The 18,284-nt window shown below is 36.6% G+C and overlaps 1 protein-coding gene across 1 annotated transcript; it reads right to left on the bottom strand.

Moving 5' to 3' along the window:
• Positions 1-67: 67 nt before the first annotated feature.
• agxt2 (alanine--glyoxylate aminotransferase 2) lies at positions 68-18,277 on the bottom strand. The gene is made up of 14 exons (XM_067422901.1): positions 18,081-18,277; positions 17,486-17,574; positions 17,193-17,383; positions 16,869-16,992; positions 15,691-15,785; positions 13,394-13,487; positions 12,323-12,416; positions 11,278-11,378; positions 10,566-10,658; positions 8,522-8,654; positions 4,938-5,026; positions 4,062-4,211; positions 1,082-1,180; positions 68-536 (listed from the first exon to the last, which is right to left on the bottom strand). Exons 1-14 carry the CDS (start codon positions 18,181-18,183, stop codon positions 435-437), a joined length of 1,557 nt encoding a protein of 518 aa, XP_067279002.1. The 5' UTR covers positions 18,184-18,277; the 3' UTR covers positions 68-434.
• Between the last annotated feature and the right edge of the window lie 7 nt (positions 18,278-18,284).

The following is an 18,284-nucleotide window of genomic DNA, read 5'->3' as shown; positions in this document are numbered from 1 at the left end:
GGTGTATATTTAGAAGATAATGTTGAGATGACTGAAGTGTCAAATACAAAATACAATGAAATCATAATTCTGATGAATTACTTGAATACTTTATTACATGAAGATAAGACGACTAGAATTATTCATGTTTTTCCTAAAAGATTTGAGGATAGAACTGGTCCCAGTTTCTGAAGGATCCAGTCTTAGATGGTCAGTCAGGCCACCGACAGAATAATTATTTCATAAGTAGTACCTTGTGAAAGTGTTATGTTATATGTACCCAAATCAGTTTATGATAAGAACTGGTCTTGACGCATAAAGCAAGCAAAGTGTTAAAAATTTGTTAGTTGCCTATGGTGGTTTTTAGATAAACTGCACAGGATGTAATGTGCACGTGTGTAATGTGAAATTCTCCAGATAAAATGAGTCAATGTGGCTTCATCATGTTCTGCATCTTATCTTCTCTCCATGTAGTTGATCAGTGCCTGGTTAAATACAGCGAGGAAGAAGTCTGCGTCGTCTTTAGTTATGCACATAGGAGGCTTGATCCTGAAAGTCTGGAAAAAGAACAGGTGAGGGGAGGGGTGACTTTTGAGAAGTAGCACCATGTGCAAGACTAAGAGCGAAAGTTTAAATGTGAGCTTTGAATATATAAAGCATGCTACATAAATGTAATCAGATTTAGCTATAAAAGTGCATACTTTTCCCAAATTGACCTATACAATTATCTAGTGAAATTCTGAAGTCTCTAATTTTTGTATATATAATACTGTTCCAAAAGTTTGGGGTCGGTAACACTTTTATTCAGCAAGAAAATATTAAATTGATCAAATGTGACAGTAAAGTGTATACAAAGTCAGTAATGTGTGTTTACTGTAGTTTTGTAACGCGTTTAAAAAATATCAAAAGGCTTACTGTAACTTATTCTGTAAGTTCAGACAAGCAGGATTCCTGAGGCATTGATCAACCGTGCCACTACATGACAGAAGTGAATCCCTGGAATACCTTTTTCATTGCACAACATTACCCCCACACACCCTATGCATTCATGTTTCACCTCCGCAAGAATCCATTTACATATAGACCTTGTCACTTCGCCTACCTGTCCATAAAGCCCGCCTTTTCCGATCAGCACACCCATGTCTTTAGTGTCCTCAAATATCTCAGCCATGGCCTCTCGAGGGAGCGGGTCTCTGGTGGCCTAGACAAGAGAGAGATGTCAAAATGGGTTTAAAGAGCATGATTTCAGTCTTTTAGTTTTTTAGTTAGAAAATGTAATGGAATAGGTTTCCCAAAAGTTTTATTTTGCAAGATCTTGACCAAAAATGTATGCACATTTTGATGTAAATAATTATGTTATTTCCACCAAGAGGTGCATCAAATTTTGGTTAAGGTCTTGCATTGCCAAGACTACTCCAGCACATCCAAAAGACTTTCAATGAATTTAATTCAGAGGTGCTGGCTCGTGTGCAAAAAATTCTTCATGCTCCCTCAACTGTATTTACAGTCTGAGCCTGATGAATCTTGACATTGCCATCCTAAAATATATGCCCATGATTTGTCTTCATATGGTTGTTTAAGAAATGAAAAGCTACACACTCCAACAATTAGAGTTAGAAGAACTGTTGCCAAACATACAGGTATAACATGCTAGAAACTTAATTATCACTGCAATAATGATCCAGTCATATGCCTTTTAAATCCAAACAGCTATTTATATATTTTTCTTTATTTATTTTGGCCAGGCAGTATAAGCATAAGGATTTGAGCAAGTTTGACAATGGCCAAATTGTGATGGCTAGACAACTGGGTCAGAGCATCTCCAAAACTGCAGCTCTTGTGGGGTGTTCCCGGTCTGCAGTGGTCAGTATCTATCAAAAGTGGTCCAAGGAAGGAACAGTGGTGAACCGGTGACAGGGTCATGGGTGGCCAAGGCTCATTGATGCACATGGGGAGTGAAGGCTGGCCTGTGTGGTCCGATTAAACAGATGAGCTACTGTATCTCAGATTGCTCCAGAAGATAATGCTGGTTCTGAGAGAAAGGTGTCAGAATACACAGTTCATCGCAATTTGTTGCATATGGGGCTGCATAGCCACTTACCTCTGTCCACTGCCAAAAGCGCCAACAGTGGGCACATGAGCATCAGAACTGGAATGCAGAGCAATGGAAGAAGGTGGCCTGGTCTGATTTTTCTTTTACATCACTAGGATGGCCAGGTGTGCATGTGTCACTTACTTAGGGAACACATGGCACCACGATACACTATGGGAAGTAGGCCAGCCGGCGGAGGCAGTATGATACTTTGTGCAATGTTCTGCTGGGAAACCTTGGGTCCTGACATCCATGTAGATGTTAATTTGACACGGTACCACCTACCTAAGAATTGTTGCAGACCATGTACACCCTTTCATGGAAGTTTTCCCTGGTGGCTGTGTCCTCTTTCAGCAGGATAATGCGCCCTGCCACAAAGCAAAAATAGCTCAGGAAGGGTGTGAGGAGCACGAATTTGAGGTGTTGATTTGGCCTCCAAATTCCTCAGATTTCAATCCAATTATGCATCGGTGGGATGTGCTGAACAAACAAGTCCGATCCATGGAGGCCCCACCTCGCCACTTACAGGACTTAAAGGATTTGCTGCTAGCATCTTGGTGCCAGATACTACAGCACACTTTCGGGGGTCTAGTGGAGTCCATGCCTCGACGGGTCAGGACTGTTTTGGCAGCAAAAGGGGGGGCCAACACAATATTGTGCCTGATCAGTGTATATATATCAATATATATTGGCTGTTTATTATTATTATATTCCCGTAATATGCATGATTATAAGCAACTAGTTAATAGTGAAAATTGAACCCAAAAGTCTCCATCCACTTTCATTAAATGGAAAACAGCAGCTTTGACTTACAGCAAACTATCTCATTTCATGTTTAATGAAAGAAAGTCATAAAGGTTTAAAAAACATGAAAGTGAGTAAATAATGTTTTTATACATACTTTTTTTTAAAAATGTCACAAAAATGTCCTTTGTGTGTCTTCTTTTTTTTTTTTTTTTTTTTTTTTGACAAATCCTCAAACAGTTTTGAGTAAATAATCGTAGGGAAGTGAGGTTCACTGGGTGTTTTTAACTCGCGGAGTGTATTTCTGGGAACGTTCAAACACACTGTCTCATTGCTATCTGCTCTGGTTAATGACTAACAAGTTTTGTAGCCCATTCCCTGTGAGGAAAATTACTTACACACACAACAAACACTCTGAATCATTAACTATTCCATCTGGAGCTAGAGTAACTCCTACATTTGTCTCTTCTCAAACCTCAAGGTCAAGAAACCATGATTGCTCTGCAAATAAAGTTTAATGAAGTGGACGCACAATCACAGCTTGAGGATTTTCACATTGATTTCTGAAGCGAGCAAAAGCCTGAGGTGTCACTGGGATTAATATCCACAAAACGAGGGTTTAAGACATTTAAAGCTGAAGCGTGTCTTTTCCTCATGTATTTTATTTTATGCTGTGGCTATTGCATCTGCATTTGTTTCTGCATGAGTTTTATTCTGAGCTCTTTTTAGAAAAAAAGCAAGTAGTTTGTGCTTAATGCACTCATACCTGAGAGGCAAAAGTGAGGTTACAGCATCAGATGAGAGGCAGTTTCCATCATTAAAGCTGTCCACAGTGGGACACGTGCACAGCCAGATGTCTTTGTGTATTTTAAGCATTAGTTCAGGTGGAATGAAATGTTACTCAGTGATACAAGATCCTTCTGCTGACAAATATGTACACCATGTTGTTTGTGTAAGCTGGAGAGTTTTACTTGTGTATACTTGGCGACACTGGGCAGAAATGTAAGCTAGTTTATATAGCAAACAAATGTATAGACTCACTTCAGTCAATGCTTTTTAAGATTATATCTGGATATTAATAAATGATTTTTATTATATCCCAAAAAACATAATCATATAAAAATATAATCATTATTCATATCCAGCAGGTCATAAATGCACATATTTATTGTAGATCATGACTATTGAACCTGTAATGTGAAACAGACATTAAATGCATGTAACATTCATTCATTCATTCATTCACCTTGTCTTTGACCATCTCCACCCCGATTTGAAGACCTTTTCCCCTCACGTCACCGATGATCTCATACTTGTCCCGGAATTTGGCCAGTTCGGTCAGTAGGTATGTCCCCACGTCAGCACTGTTCTCCTGCATCTTGTCTTCTTTTATTGTCTGAGAGCAATATACAGCATTCAATTTCAAGTATTTATTAGCCAGTATGAATCATATGATACTTTAAATAAAACTGTCAGTCCGTCCTTCTGTCTATTTATCCTTCTAACTCATTTATCACATAATATTTCTAACTGTATTGGGACACCCAAATCGCTGATTTCAGGTATTACATTCACACCCATTGCCACGTGTATAACATCAAGCACCTAGTAATGCAGACTGCTTCTACAAGCACTTGTGAATGAATGGGTCGCTCTCAGGAGCTCAGTGAATTCAAGCGTGGTACCGTGATAGGTTGCCACCTGTGCAATAAGTCTATTTGTGGAATTCCCTCACTGTCTAAATATTCCTGGCATAACAAAGTGGAAGCAATTTGGAACAACAGCAACTCAGCCACGAAGTGGTAGGCCACGTAAAATCACAGAGCGGGGTCAGCGCATGCTGAGGTGCACAGTGCGCAGAAGTTGCCAACTTTCTGCAGCGTTCAAGCCTCAAAACCACTGTAGACAATAGCCTATTACTTATTAGTTATGAGGTTTTTGGATGTAAAGAAACGGACATCATTAGTTGACCTCAGACAACAGTATAAAAAAATTCAGTTCATGACACCTTGAAGTACTAGTTTATAATTGATCTCACTTAAAATGACATTTTATGTATTTACTATTGCTGATATCAGTATATAACTGCACACCACTGAAAAGTCAAATGATCTGTACTTACGTCTAGCACTGATGAGGCAACTGCACAAGCTAATGGGTTTCCTCCAAATGTGTTGAAATGAACTCCCTTCGCAAATGACCTGGCAATCTCTGCAAAATACACAGATCACATTATATCAATGCTGAAAACAACCACCAATGTGTAATACACTCACAACAAGATGCTTTTGGTTGAGGTTTTATTTATTTTATTGACAAAAATGTTCATGACATTTCAGGCTGTATGTGACTTAACACTTCATTCTCACAGGATAAAGATCGAACAGTGAGAGCCAGAGGACCAATTAGAGAGAGTGAAAAAATAGGAGAGTGAGTAGTGGCACTTCAGCGGCTTTCAAAGTTCAAGTATGTGGGACTAAGGGGGAATTTGAACTCATTATTATATTGCTATGTGTGAATGAGGTGAATGTGGCCGTGTGGTACCACATTAGGAGCGCTATCTCAGACCTAATTAACAGTTATTATGTGACTGCGTTCTCATTTAAACAAACTCAAAACTCAGAGAAGAGTCTTGAAGGGACAGTCCACCCAAAAATGTAAATTCTGAAATTTAAAAATTGTAACCCTTATATTTCATTTTTTCTTCTAATATGAATTTACATTCTAAAACCTCTATGACTTTCTTTGTTGGTGGAACACAAAAGAAGATTTTTCGACTTTCATAGTATTTTTTGTCCATTCAATGGAAGTCAATTGGAACTGAGATGGTTATCAACATTCCTCAAATGATCTTTTATGTTCAAAAGAAGATGTAGAGATATTTGTGGACTGTTATCTTCCTATGAGGAAGTCTTTTAGTCCCATCAACTTGTTAGGTGCTTTGCGATGACAAAATGAAGATATTGCAAGGCTTACCCTTTGCCAGGTTCAAAAGTTAAAAACTTAATCTTTAAAGGAATATAATGGGTTAAATACAAATTATGCTCTATCCACAGCATTTGGAAGAATTACACACTATTAAGACATTCTGATTAATATTTAGCTTGAGTTTTATCTTTGTATTCTTCACATATCATGTCTCATTACATCTCAAGCACTGTTGTAACCAGTGATGCCACAAATGGCATGTTTTATTTGTGTACATTTATTTACAATTATATTGCAATTATCATACTTTTTAGAATACACAAATCAGGCATAACCTTCCTAATATTGTGTTGGTCCCCCTTTTGCTGCCAAAACAGCCCTGACCTGAGAGCTGAGAAGCAGAAAAGGTCTACATTTAATCTAGGAGAGCCAATTCAGATATATAAAGATATTTCTGTCAACTCTTGGAGTGTTTGGCATGGTAATGGATATTACAATGTTGATACACCGAATAGGAATAACATTATGGCCTAATATTAATATTGTGTTGGTCACCCTTTTACTACCTTTTCCTGACCCGTCAAGGCGCAGACTCCACTAGAACCCCTAAAACTCATTGTTGTGCTCCTCAAACTATTACTGAACCATTTTTGTTTTGTGGCAGGGCACATTAGATTCAGTGTTGACTTTTGGTGGTGGACAGGACTCAGCATAGGCACTCTGACTGGTCTGTGGCTATGCATGCCCCATATAAAACATATTGTGATGCGCTGAATTCCAAAGCAACTTGAAGTAAAGTTGCTTGTCTGTTTGATCAGAGCACAATGGCCAGCCTTCTCTCCCCACGTGCATCAATGAGCCTTGGCCAGCTATGAACACTGTTCTTTTCTTGGACAACTTTTGATAGATAGATACTGACCACTGCAGACTGGGAACACCCCACAAGAGCTGCAGTTTTAGCCATCACAATTGGGCTCTTGTCAAACTTGCTCAAATCCTTCCGCTTGCCCATTTTTCAAGGCATCAGTGCTTTAGAATAAATTATATTTACAACATAAAAAAAATCCTGGGAATAATTAATCTGCCATTTACTATTTTTCATTAGTTTAAAATAATTTAATGTAATAACTATTTATTTAATTTTGATTAACTTTAGTACTTCAACTTATTTTCAGTTAGATGCCAAGGCAACATTTCTAAAGGCCTTTTTTAAAAAGTACATATGTTTTTGTCTAATATGTACATTTTATTTTATTCCAGCTTTATTTTAATTAACATACACTCACCTAAACGATTATTAGGAACACCATACTAAAACAGTTTGACCCCCTTTCGCCTTCAGAACTGCCTTAATTCTACGTGGCATTGATACAACAAGGTGCTGAAAGCATTCTTTAGAAATGTTGGCCCATATTGATAGGATAGCATCTTGCAGTTGATGGAGATTTGTGGGATGCACATCCAGGGTACGAAGCTCCCGTTTCACCACATCCCAAAGATGCTCTATTGGGTTGAGATCTGGTGACTGTGGGGGCCATTTTAGTACAGTGAACTCATTGTCATGTTCAAGAAACCAAAATAAAATGATTTAAAATGATTCGAGCTTTGTGACATGGTGCATTATCCTGCTGGAAGTAGCCATCAGAGAATGGGTACATGGTGGTCAAAGGGATGGACATGGTCAGAAACAATGCTCAGGTAGGCTGTGGCATTTAAACGATGCCCAATTGGCACTAAGGGGCCTAAAGTGTGCCAAGAAAACATCCCCCACACCATTACACCACCACCACCAGCCTGCACAGTGGTAACAAGGCACGATGGATCCATGTTCTCATTCTGTTTATGCCAAATTCTGACTCTACCATCTGAATGTCTCAACAGAAATCGAGACTCATCAGACCAGGCAACATTTTTTTTTCTTCCAGTGATTTCACTTAATGTCTATATTCCAAAGCATTCTTGAATTGCAACCATTTAGGTTTGGATAGTAAATTTTCATGTATATTTTCAAAAATGGGGGTGACAGTTAACAGGTTAAACCCCCTTTCTTTCCCATTCTGACATTCAGTTTGGAGTTCAGGAGATTGTCTTGACCAGGACCACACTCCTAAATGCATTGAAGCAACTGCCATGTGATTGGTTGATAAGATAATTGCGTTAATGAGAAATTGAACAGGTGTTCCTAATAATCCTTTAGGTGAGTGTATTTTAACATTTTTATGCCATCAAGGTCCTAAATGGAACACCAACAGGGTTTGATATAAGTTTTTGTATGAGGACATAGGTCTAACATTGAATTTAAGAACTAATGTGTAAAACTTTTGTCAAACTTTCTTTAAAAAAAAGAAAAGAATATCCAGCTGCATTTAACTGCAAAGGTTTTCGAAATGAAATACCCAACCAGAGCTTTTTCACAAAGTCACAAAGCTTTAAGGTGAACACAACGGTAAGCCTGTCCATGCAAAATTACATTTTTGGTTCATTTTGGTGTAAGAGTATTTTAATTAACTGCCACACTCGGATTCAAGCTCTCCACTGGGTTCATAGCCTTGCCTCCTGTTTCAGCGTTCTCTTCCTGCATAATCCCTCATTAAACTTGGAAGAATACATCTCAGTATGTGTACCTCATTTAAAACACCCTCACGTCTAAATGCAGTTAATTTAGTCAATGAACGCAAGCTTCCTAAAACAGAGTACATTTTACAAATCCATTGACGGTTTGAATTAGAAAATCAATTTAGTTCATCAGAATTTAATAGTAGTATGCACTAGCCTCACCTGCTGTGGTGACTACAGCCCCCATCGGAAAGCCATTCGCAATGCCCTTTGCCATGGTAACCATGTCAGGAATTACATGATGTCCTTGGAAACCCCAAAAGTGGCTCCCTGTGCGGCCAAAGCCAGTCTGGACCTAAAATAACCGAAAATACCAATAAATGATAACTTTTTTAACCCTGTAAAAAGATTTAGGTTAGACCAAATATTATTGGAGTATGTTTTACAAGAAAATACTTTAAAATCAATTTTTTAATTCAGTGAGTTACTTGCCATTTCTGTGAAATGTACTAGTAATTGACAGTGAAAACTGTTTCAAAGTAAATCCAAATGTTTTTTAAGGGCAGTAATCAAGCAATTATTTACATATGACTAATTACATATTCCTGAAATAAAACAACGGGGGGGGGGGGGGTATAATAGTGCAGTTTTTATTTTTTTTAAATAAATAATTATTCTCAGTACCTTAGTTTTTTGCATTGAACATACAGTTCTTCTGTTGAAATGGGCTGTTTGGTATTTGCATAGTGCCATAATATTTGTTTTTCAGTATGCATAGTGCAGAGTATGCAAATTATGTGTGCAAATTATGTGTGAGTGTGTGCAAATTATGTGTGAGTGTGGAATTTTAGTGTGATATATAAAGTGTTATGATTCCTGTTTTGTGTTCCCCTGTTTTGTGTCTTAGGACTCTTATTTTGATATGTAGTTTCTGTCCCCATGGTTTCAGTTTTACTTCCTGTTTGCCTTGTTTCTTTAGTCCCTGGTTTGTTTCCATAGTTACTCCCATTAATCTCCACAGCTACTAATCACTATCACCTGTTCCTTGTTCCTGCCCTTGTTAGCTTGTGTATTTATGCTGCCTTCACGTGCCATGGAAAATTTCCTATACTAATCCACACTTCTGAAGTGGTGATTTGTTGTTGCAAAGAACAGGAACCATGAACACCAGGTTTATTCTTGCCTATTAATTGGGAAAATCGTATTACAGCCAAAAATTATATTTAGCGTCCTATTCCTTGACAATCTTAAAGGGATAGTTCACCCAGAAATGAAAATTAGCCCATGATTGTTCTCAAACCTCAAATAATTATTCAAATATTGATTCATAATTTGGATCGCGTGTCAAACCGCCAAACTGCTGAAATCATGGGATATTGGTGATCCGAATCATGAATCAATATGTTGATTCATGACGGTTTTGAATCTTTATTTGAGGTTTGAGAACAAACGTGGAAGAGAAGACAATGCTGAATAAAGTCGTAGTTTTTGATATTTTTGGACCAAAATGTGTTTTCGATGCTTCAAGAGATTCTAATGAACTAACTGATGTCACATATGGACTACTTTGATGATGTTTTTATTCCCTTTCATGGACAGTATAGTGTGCATACACTTAGATACGCTGTCAGACTAAATATAAAATATCTTAAACCGTGTTCCGAAGATGAACGGAGGTCTTACGGGTGTGGAACGACATTAGGGTGAGTCATTAATGACATACATTTCATTTTTGGGTGAACTAACCCTTTACACTTCACTAGGACTGCATCTGAAATCTCATACTCTCTTGATTAGGTACTTATTTTAAATAAGAAATTACGGCACAACCGCTAAAAAAGTACTTTCTATATAGTATAAGTGCATGTAGAATGAATGTAATCCAGACTATATTCGCCATGTTGTCATCTTCTACGTCGCTTCACTGCCATTCACAAATCCACTCCCAAGGCCTCAAGTGTTCATCATATGCACACGTCAGAATCTCACCGGAAGAAGTAAGTAATCTAAGAACTTTATGCCTAATCTTTTATGATTATTTAGACATACTTCCTTTTTCACATACTGTTTTGGCCTACTATATAAAAGGGAAGCATGTGATTTTTCAAATGCAGCCTGGGGTTTGTTTTTGAAAAATATGGGAAATGCGAGTGATAATTCTGAGCCATTTCAACTATCCAATTTGGATAGAACCAAGAACCAATCATGCAAATTTAGCTTCACTGACTGATGTACAGAAAGGGATTTACTAGCAAATTCTATAGACCTCATCCGCTATAAAGATTCCTCCTTTCTCCCGAACAAGCTGGTGTGTGTCTTTCAGGAAGTTTTTCGGAAACTGAACAGCCCCACCTACGCCCTGCAGAAATATACAAATCCTAATCAAGATATGACTTGTCACATGTACATTTTTGAGAGCAATGAGCTTGTTAGTGGCATTTTGCTTTTACAAACCATGCAATAAAATATAAAAATGCAGACGTAAAGTATCACCAGAATTAACCTCCATGGATGCTGCTGACCTGCTTATTTAAATAAACTTGAATGAAAATGAAAGCAATAAACGATCAGAACAATTTTATTTGTTAATTGTAAACATGAAATGCAGTCTCCTATTCACTGGACTGTGTCACAATATACCATATAAAGCAAAATACTCATATCCTGCTTTGAAAATGCATGTTATTTTCACTGATGTTGTGCGTACTAACTTATTACATCTATTAGCAAAGTGCTGGGTAATGGATGTGGTCTTGTATGTCAGCGTTTGTTTCTATGACAACTAAAATGCTGCAGTTATGGTGAAAGACGCAAATTACTCAACACTTGCAACTGGACAAGAACTGTTTTAGTTGAAGTCTATTAGTGTAGTTTAAACTACAGCAGATGCAGACCTGATCTTTTTTCCATGGCATTCATGTTGATATAATTACATTTAAAAAAACAAAGATTCAGTGTAAGGTATGGTGTAATAAAACCTGGATGGGCTCCGCAATGAAGGCAGCAATACGATTGGAAACAGTTGTAGCAAACATCTCTTTGAGTTGACTGATATACATATCATTGGCCTGACAGTGACCTGAGAACAGACATAAACAGAGATTAATAATCTATGATGCATGAAATTTGAGCTAACATTTCACTAAGAACTAGATTATAAGAAAATGAGAGTGGTGCAAAACTTGCTGCCACAGTGCTGAGGCCTTGTGGGTGGTTGCCAGGGTGTTGCTGAATGGTTTTAAGCATATCTATTGAAGAGTTAAAAAGCTCTACTGTTTTTTTGTTTGTTGTTTTTGTCGTTTTTTATTTAAACACACAGCTGCTGGTTGGGAGATGTCCTCCTTTTGATGTCACATTAAAACACATCTTTCTAAGCTATTTAACAGGAAATCACCATATACAATTTTTGAAGAGTGTTTTCTTCAGGTGTGTGTGTGTGTGTGTGTGTGTGTGTGTGTGTGTGTGTGTGTGTGTGTGTGTGTGTGTGTGTGTGTGTGTGTATGTGTGTGTATGTGTGTGTGTGACATATGAGGACATAAATGTGTATAATCACATGGGTATGACATAGGTATTGCAAGGAGAGGGTAAAATATGAGGACATTGGCCATTTCCTCACTTTTCAAAATGCTTATAAATCATACAGGATGAGTTTTTTTGAGAAAGTAAAAATGCAGAATGTTTCCCTGTGATGGGTAGGTTTAGGGGCAGTGTAAGAGAATAGAAAATACGGTTTGTACGGTATAAAACCATTACGCCTATGGAATGTCCCCATATGTCACAAAAACAAATGTGCGTGTGTGTATTTGTATTTGTTTCCCCACAATGTAAATGGATTCATAAACATATCAAATTATTATTATTTTATTTTTTATTAATGTAAAAATGCAGAATGTTTCCTGTGATGGGTATAGGTTTAGGGACAGGGGCAGGATATAATGTACAGTTTGGACAGTGTAAAATCAATTACGCCAATAGAAAATCCCCACAATTCACAAAAACGTGTGTGTGTGTGTGTGTTTATACCTGGGGAGCAGCTGCATTCTCTGATGGTTTGAACTGGAGAGTCTCTGCAGTGGCTTCCTCCCCAGAGGCCCCTGAACACATCCGGACACATGGTCTACAATGAACACAACCCACATAGGAATAAAACTCTCACAAAATGTATCCAAGTTTTATCAGACAGATCCCACAACTCAAACACACATGGGCCGATTTCACAGATAGGGCTTAGATTAAGCCAGGATTAGGTCTTAGTGCATTTAGGACATTTAAGTTGCTTTTATAAATGTGCCTTGAGACTAAACAATAGAATTGACATATTTTTTGTAAATATGTCAGTGCAAGTTGCTTTAAGTGAAAACAGCTCAAACTTATATTTTAATCTGGGGTTAGATTTAAGCCTTATCTGTAAAACCGGGGGAAACATTTTTAAAGATGAAAAATTTAAAATATGAAAATGCACTATATTCTCAGTTTTAAACCTAATAAATGTTATGCTTAAACAAACAAAAAAAATACTCTTATAGCTTAGCTATAAGATTAAAAATAAACGTAATTCAAGAAAAAATTATCTTGCACCAGTTTGCTTCAAGAAATTAGATTTTTTGATTAAAAAAATACTGACTAAGAAAATGTTGGGGGTTACTGTCTTTGTTTTTTCTCAATTTCACTAAAAAAAATATATTAATATTTTGTGTAAGTGAGATATTTATGGAAGTTTGTTTCTGCCAAAGAATAATACATACAAAAGGTAACTGCAACTTTTCTGACAATCACAAATCTTTTATTTTAATGCAATTGCAATTTAACTTCTTGCAATTCTTATTTTTCCCCCTTCAGAATTGTAAGATATAAAGTGGCAATAACCTTTATTTTTATTACATGGCAGAAACAAGCTATCATCACAGATATGTTGTTATTCAAACCTCATGAGGTCTGACAGTAATTCTGTTACTTTTGAATTAAACTCCAGAACCGACATAACTTCTTATGATGTTTCCTCTTATAATGTGGTTTGTGTGCTTGACACTGAGGAGTATCGCATTATAAATCAGGTTTCTGACAGAAGGAGAGGTGTGTGGGTGTGAGATGTACATTGTGGCAGCCCAGAGAAGAGGGGATGGGATATTTGTAATCTGCGTTGGATGTCAGACCCATCGCTTGTGGACTGCCACCGTGATAAGAACCCCTGCGCACACAAACACAAATGATGCTGTGATTACTGTATCCTTGGCTGTACAGGGCTGCTCGAGCTGTCACCAACAGATTTCCCAAGAACTCCCTATCTTCCACATGTTCAGATATATTGGGAAGAATTATTGGAAAACAGGGCTTAGCTAGCATTCACTTTTATTGCTCGCCAGCCACTGTAGCTAGTATTTTTCCAAAATTAAATTTAAAACGGCCAAAATTTTGTAGTTGGGAAATTTGTTGTTGGCTATATGTAAATGACCACTGTACACCCAAATCAAGTCTAAATGAAATGTATAATATAATATCTCATCAAATAGGCCTATTTAGCTCTGATATAGTTGTGTGTAAAGCTCCTTAAAGGTGCCCTAGAATGATTTGAAACTATATGTTAAATTGTTCTCTGATATCTACATAGAGGGTATGGGGCTTATTTAAGGGCAAAAATTGTCCAGATACAGTTTTACAGGTCCATTAACAACCCTAGAAATTGTGAGTCCTGACCGCGTGTAATTTAGTCCGGCTAAATTACACACTTTAAGCAAAACATCTCCAATGGAGATTAATAAAATGCAACGTACTTGTTTATTGGTGTTGTCAGATCATCCGCGAGCGAGAAAGAGCTCGCGTTTCTGTGGTTGCCAGATTTCAGTAATTAAATCCCCCAAACAGAATTTTTCTGTGAAAAGAACTTGTATACTATCCAGTGTTTTACCTAAACATGTCCAATCTGGCAACCATATGCACACAAGCTCTCTCTCTCGCGCACGGATGATCGAAAACACCAATAAACAAGTAAGCTGAATTTCAGCAATCTCCATTAACTAGCATTTTAACTTATATGGTGGAAAAGGTGACGTTTGCTAGAAGGATCGCGTGAACCATCTAAGCAAAGTATCTACGGTTGTATTTTGTAATACAAAATAATATTAACCTTTGTCATTAGACACACTATTTAGTTTTGTTTGGTACTTGGAGTTTCCTATTGTTACTGTACTAGCATCTTACGTTATCTAGACAATCTTTAAGAAACTTTCAATTTAATCAGAAATTATTTAAACAGCTAGTCAATAAGCGGATAAATTACTTAGGCCTACTGCTTGCAGGAATATAGTTGCCCCTTTCTTCAGTGAAGACGCTGAGTGAAGCTTGCTTGAAATGGGCAGAACAAACGAAGTATTGTTGTGGTATCCGATTATAATAAACCTCAACCATGTGTCATGAGAGCCGTTTTTGCTATCTTCCAGTGTCTTGTTTACCATCATTTGGCTTGTTTGGACAGATGCAAAAGTTGGGGGCGTGCATATAAATGATCCCCAACGCTTACGTCATGGTTGGGTTTATGTTGAGAAGCACTTTTTTTCTGTTGAGTTTTTGATTTACCAGATTTACATAAGAAGTAGGAGGCAATGGTGTTTGAGACTCACGGTATGTGATGTCCATGTACTGAAATCTTATTATTTCACTATGGCAAGGTTAATTCAATTTTTCATTATAGGGCACCTTTAATCTAGACAGAAAAACACTAACAGTTGCTTCTCATCAGTGTTCTATAATCTATGAAATACATATCCATATTCATGTGATTTGACAGTTTATTTAATCAAATATCAAACATCTAAAAGTTGTACATCATACCTAAATGCACACTTTACAGTTGTTTTTATAACTGTAAGTCGTTCTCTTCAAATGCTACTGAAGTTATAAACATGTATACCAATGTCATATGTAACTTTAGAGACGGCCCCTAAATTTGCGAATATCGAACATTCAACGGCAAGCCAACCTTATGTCAGTCACATCAGATGCGCTATGGTTCTGCTGTGAGCTTTGTTTGAAACAATTTTTTCTCTATGATAAACGGATCACCTACGTATATCGCATGGACATCCCTGCTTTGTTGTTTGTGATGAGAGATTTCAGTGAGTGAGAGCGCGCTCTGAACAAAACTCCAGCGTTTCAGCAGTGACTAACTTGAATGCCTCTGATTATAAGACATTGCATTCATAAGCTCAACAGAATCATGTGTGATTGGATGGTTATACTGCGCAACGCGATTATAACAGATGCCTTTGAGAAATTCAACCTGCCAAAGTGGCTAGTGGGAGTGAGTGTTACACGCCACAGCTGAAGTCCACCCGCGGGCGGGTCGGCTGGGCTGGTGTTAATGTCAAACCCTGTTAGCAAAAAAGGTCAATCACCTGAGAGTGATGACATCAAAATTTCCTGTGTGAAGCCGGGCCATTAGCACTGCAAGGTCATTAGCCTCCGAGCCACTGTTGGTAAAATACACAACCTAGAATAGAAGACCATCACAATTACATACAGAAGGATATATGTATAGTATGCACATTTTCTGTTTTCATACAGTTCAATTCAAAAGTTTGGTGTCAGTAATGAATAAGGTTACACTTTATTTTAGGGTATCATCGTTACAGTGTAATTATATATTTAAGTACTAAGTAATATAAATGAACTACATGTACTTATAGGGTTATGGTTGAGGGTTAGTTGTATGTAATTATGCATAGTGTACTCTACTATGGTAAGTACATGCAACAAGGAAACTGTAAAATAATGACTGAAGGATCATGTGACAGTATAGACTCAGCTTTGTGATCACACTCAGGTCACACTCTGGAGTAGTTTTAAAATAAGTTTCTTCTGCTCACCAAGGCTGAATTTGTTTTAATCTAAAATACAGTAAAATGATAATATTGCGAAATTATTTCAATATGTCTATAGAATCTATAGTGTCACATGATCCTTCAGAAATCATTCTAATGATATTTTCAATGTTGTGCTGCTTAATTTTTTTGTGGAAACTGATCAATTATTTCAGGATTCTGTGATTACCGTAGTAAAACAACATTTATTTTAAATTTAAATCTTTTGTAACATTGTGAATGCATTGCTATCCCTTTTGGTCAATATAACACATCCTAGCTGAATAAAAATTATTATTTTTTCTTCTTTTCCTTAAAAAAAAAAAAAAACTTCTTTAGACCACGTACTTCCACATTGCAAAATAAGGTGGATAGTGTGAAAATTAAAATATATATATAAAATGTAAATTTTCCCAATTTATTTTTGTCTTCAATTTTTTTTTTTATTAATCTCATGATTTCCAACATTAGAATTTCTTTGTTAGAATAAGGATGAGATCCTTTGTTTTATTTTTATTTATTGATTAATAATTCAACTTTGCTTATTGTTTTATTTTTTATATATTAGTAATTTATTTATTTTTATTATTTTATTTTATATTTATATATAAAATATATAACATTTATATTTCAATATATACATGTTATATTTTTTATATTTTTAAGTTTGAAATCCCTGCACACAATACTACCGCAATGCAATGAAAACACACCTTCAGCGGGTCTGGCAAAAGGGAGGCAAGTTTCTCTGCATAGTCCTGAATTTGTGGGTACACGTAGATGGATGTTGTGTGCCATAGACGTTTTAGCTGTTCCTCGGCTGCCTGTGTCACTTTCCTGCAATCACATTCAAACTTCTGATTCGATTTTAGAAAGAAAAAAAAAGATTTGGTAAACGAAAACAAAGCCCACGTACATTAGCGATAACAATAACAAGTCCACCAATATTAATCTAATTGCAGTCATTTATGTAATTTCAAGCTAACTGTAATGCACAGTTATGAAATTAACAAATGAAGATGTTAATTGAGCCTTACGGGTTACAGTGTCCTACACTGACTGTGGCCACCCCCGCAAACAAGTCCAGATAGCGTCTTCCATCCACATCCCACAGCCACTGCATGTAACCCTGGTTTATGAAGACTGGCTTCTTGTAATATGTTACTTTCATGGTCATGGGGTTGCAGTTGTGTTTCCTAATCTCTAGTAAACGTTCTTTAGACATGCCCTATAGGAGAATTCATTCATAATAAAAAATAAATTATTTGTGTATTTAAAGATTTGATTTTCCCAAGTGTATTATGAATGTCCCCAGACATAAACCTCTTACCTGATATGGCTCAGGTTTATAGTCACATGGGGGAATCTGTGGCAGGACAGGCGGTGGGTATTTCACTGCTGATTTTTGGCATAGCACACCTAAGCAGAGGTATATATATATATATATATATATATATATATATATATATATATATATATATATATATATATATATATATATATATATATATATATATATATATAGTAAAAACTGCTTAGAAATGCATAGGGACAGTTCTATCTACAAACAACATTTTGTATTATATACTAAAACACATTTTGTATTATTTTAAAATATATTTAGTCTCTCTCCATTTCTATAAAAATCTCTCTCTAGTTGTATTATGTATTAACGATAGATAGATAGATAGATAGATAGATAGATAGATAGATAGATAGATAGATAGATAGATAGATAGATAGATAGATAGATAGATAGATAGATAGATAGATAGATAGATAGATAGATAGATAGATAGATAAATAAATAATTGGTATGGCGGGGCCATTATGAATTCGTGATTCGATGCCCATTAATAAAAACAATTGCCTTCACAAAAATGTTCCTGTCACTTTAAATGTGGAGACAAAAACTGCATTCTTACCGCCTTCTTTGTGAAATTTAACACAAACGTCCACGTTTGATTTCCACAAATCCGTTTTCCCCAGCAGAGACGGGCCGTGCAGCCGGGAACAAACTTTATGCATTATTACTGATGTTTATCGGAACTATTATTCTGCAGCGAATCTAAAAAAACTGCTGTGAAGCGGAGAATATTCTTCCCCAAAGGGTGCTCGGGGAGGGTCGA

The sequence above is a fragment of the Pseudorasbora parva genome, chromosome 18 (genome assembly GCF_024679245.1).
Source record: "Pseudorasbora parva isolate DD20220531a chromosome 18, ASM2467924v1, whole genome shotgun sequence".
Classification (NCBI taxonomy): Eukaryota; Metazoa; Chordata; class Actinopteri; order Cypriniformes; family Gobionidae; genus Pseudorasbora; species Pseudorasbora parva.
This window is presented reverse-complemented; position numbering and strand designations above follow the sequence as displayed.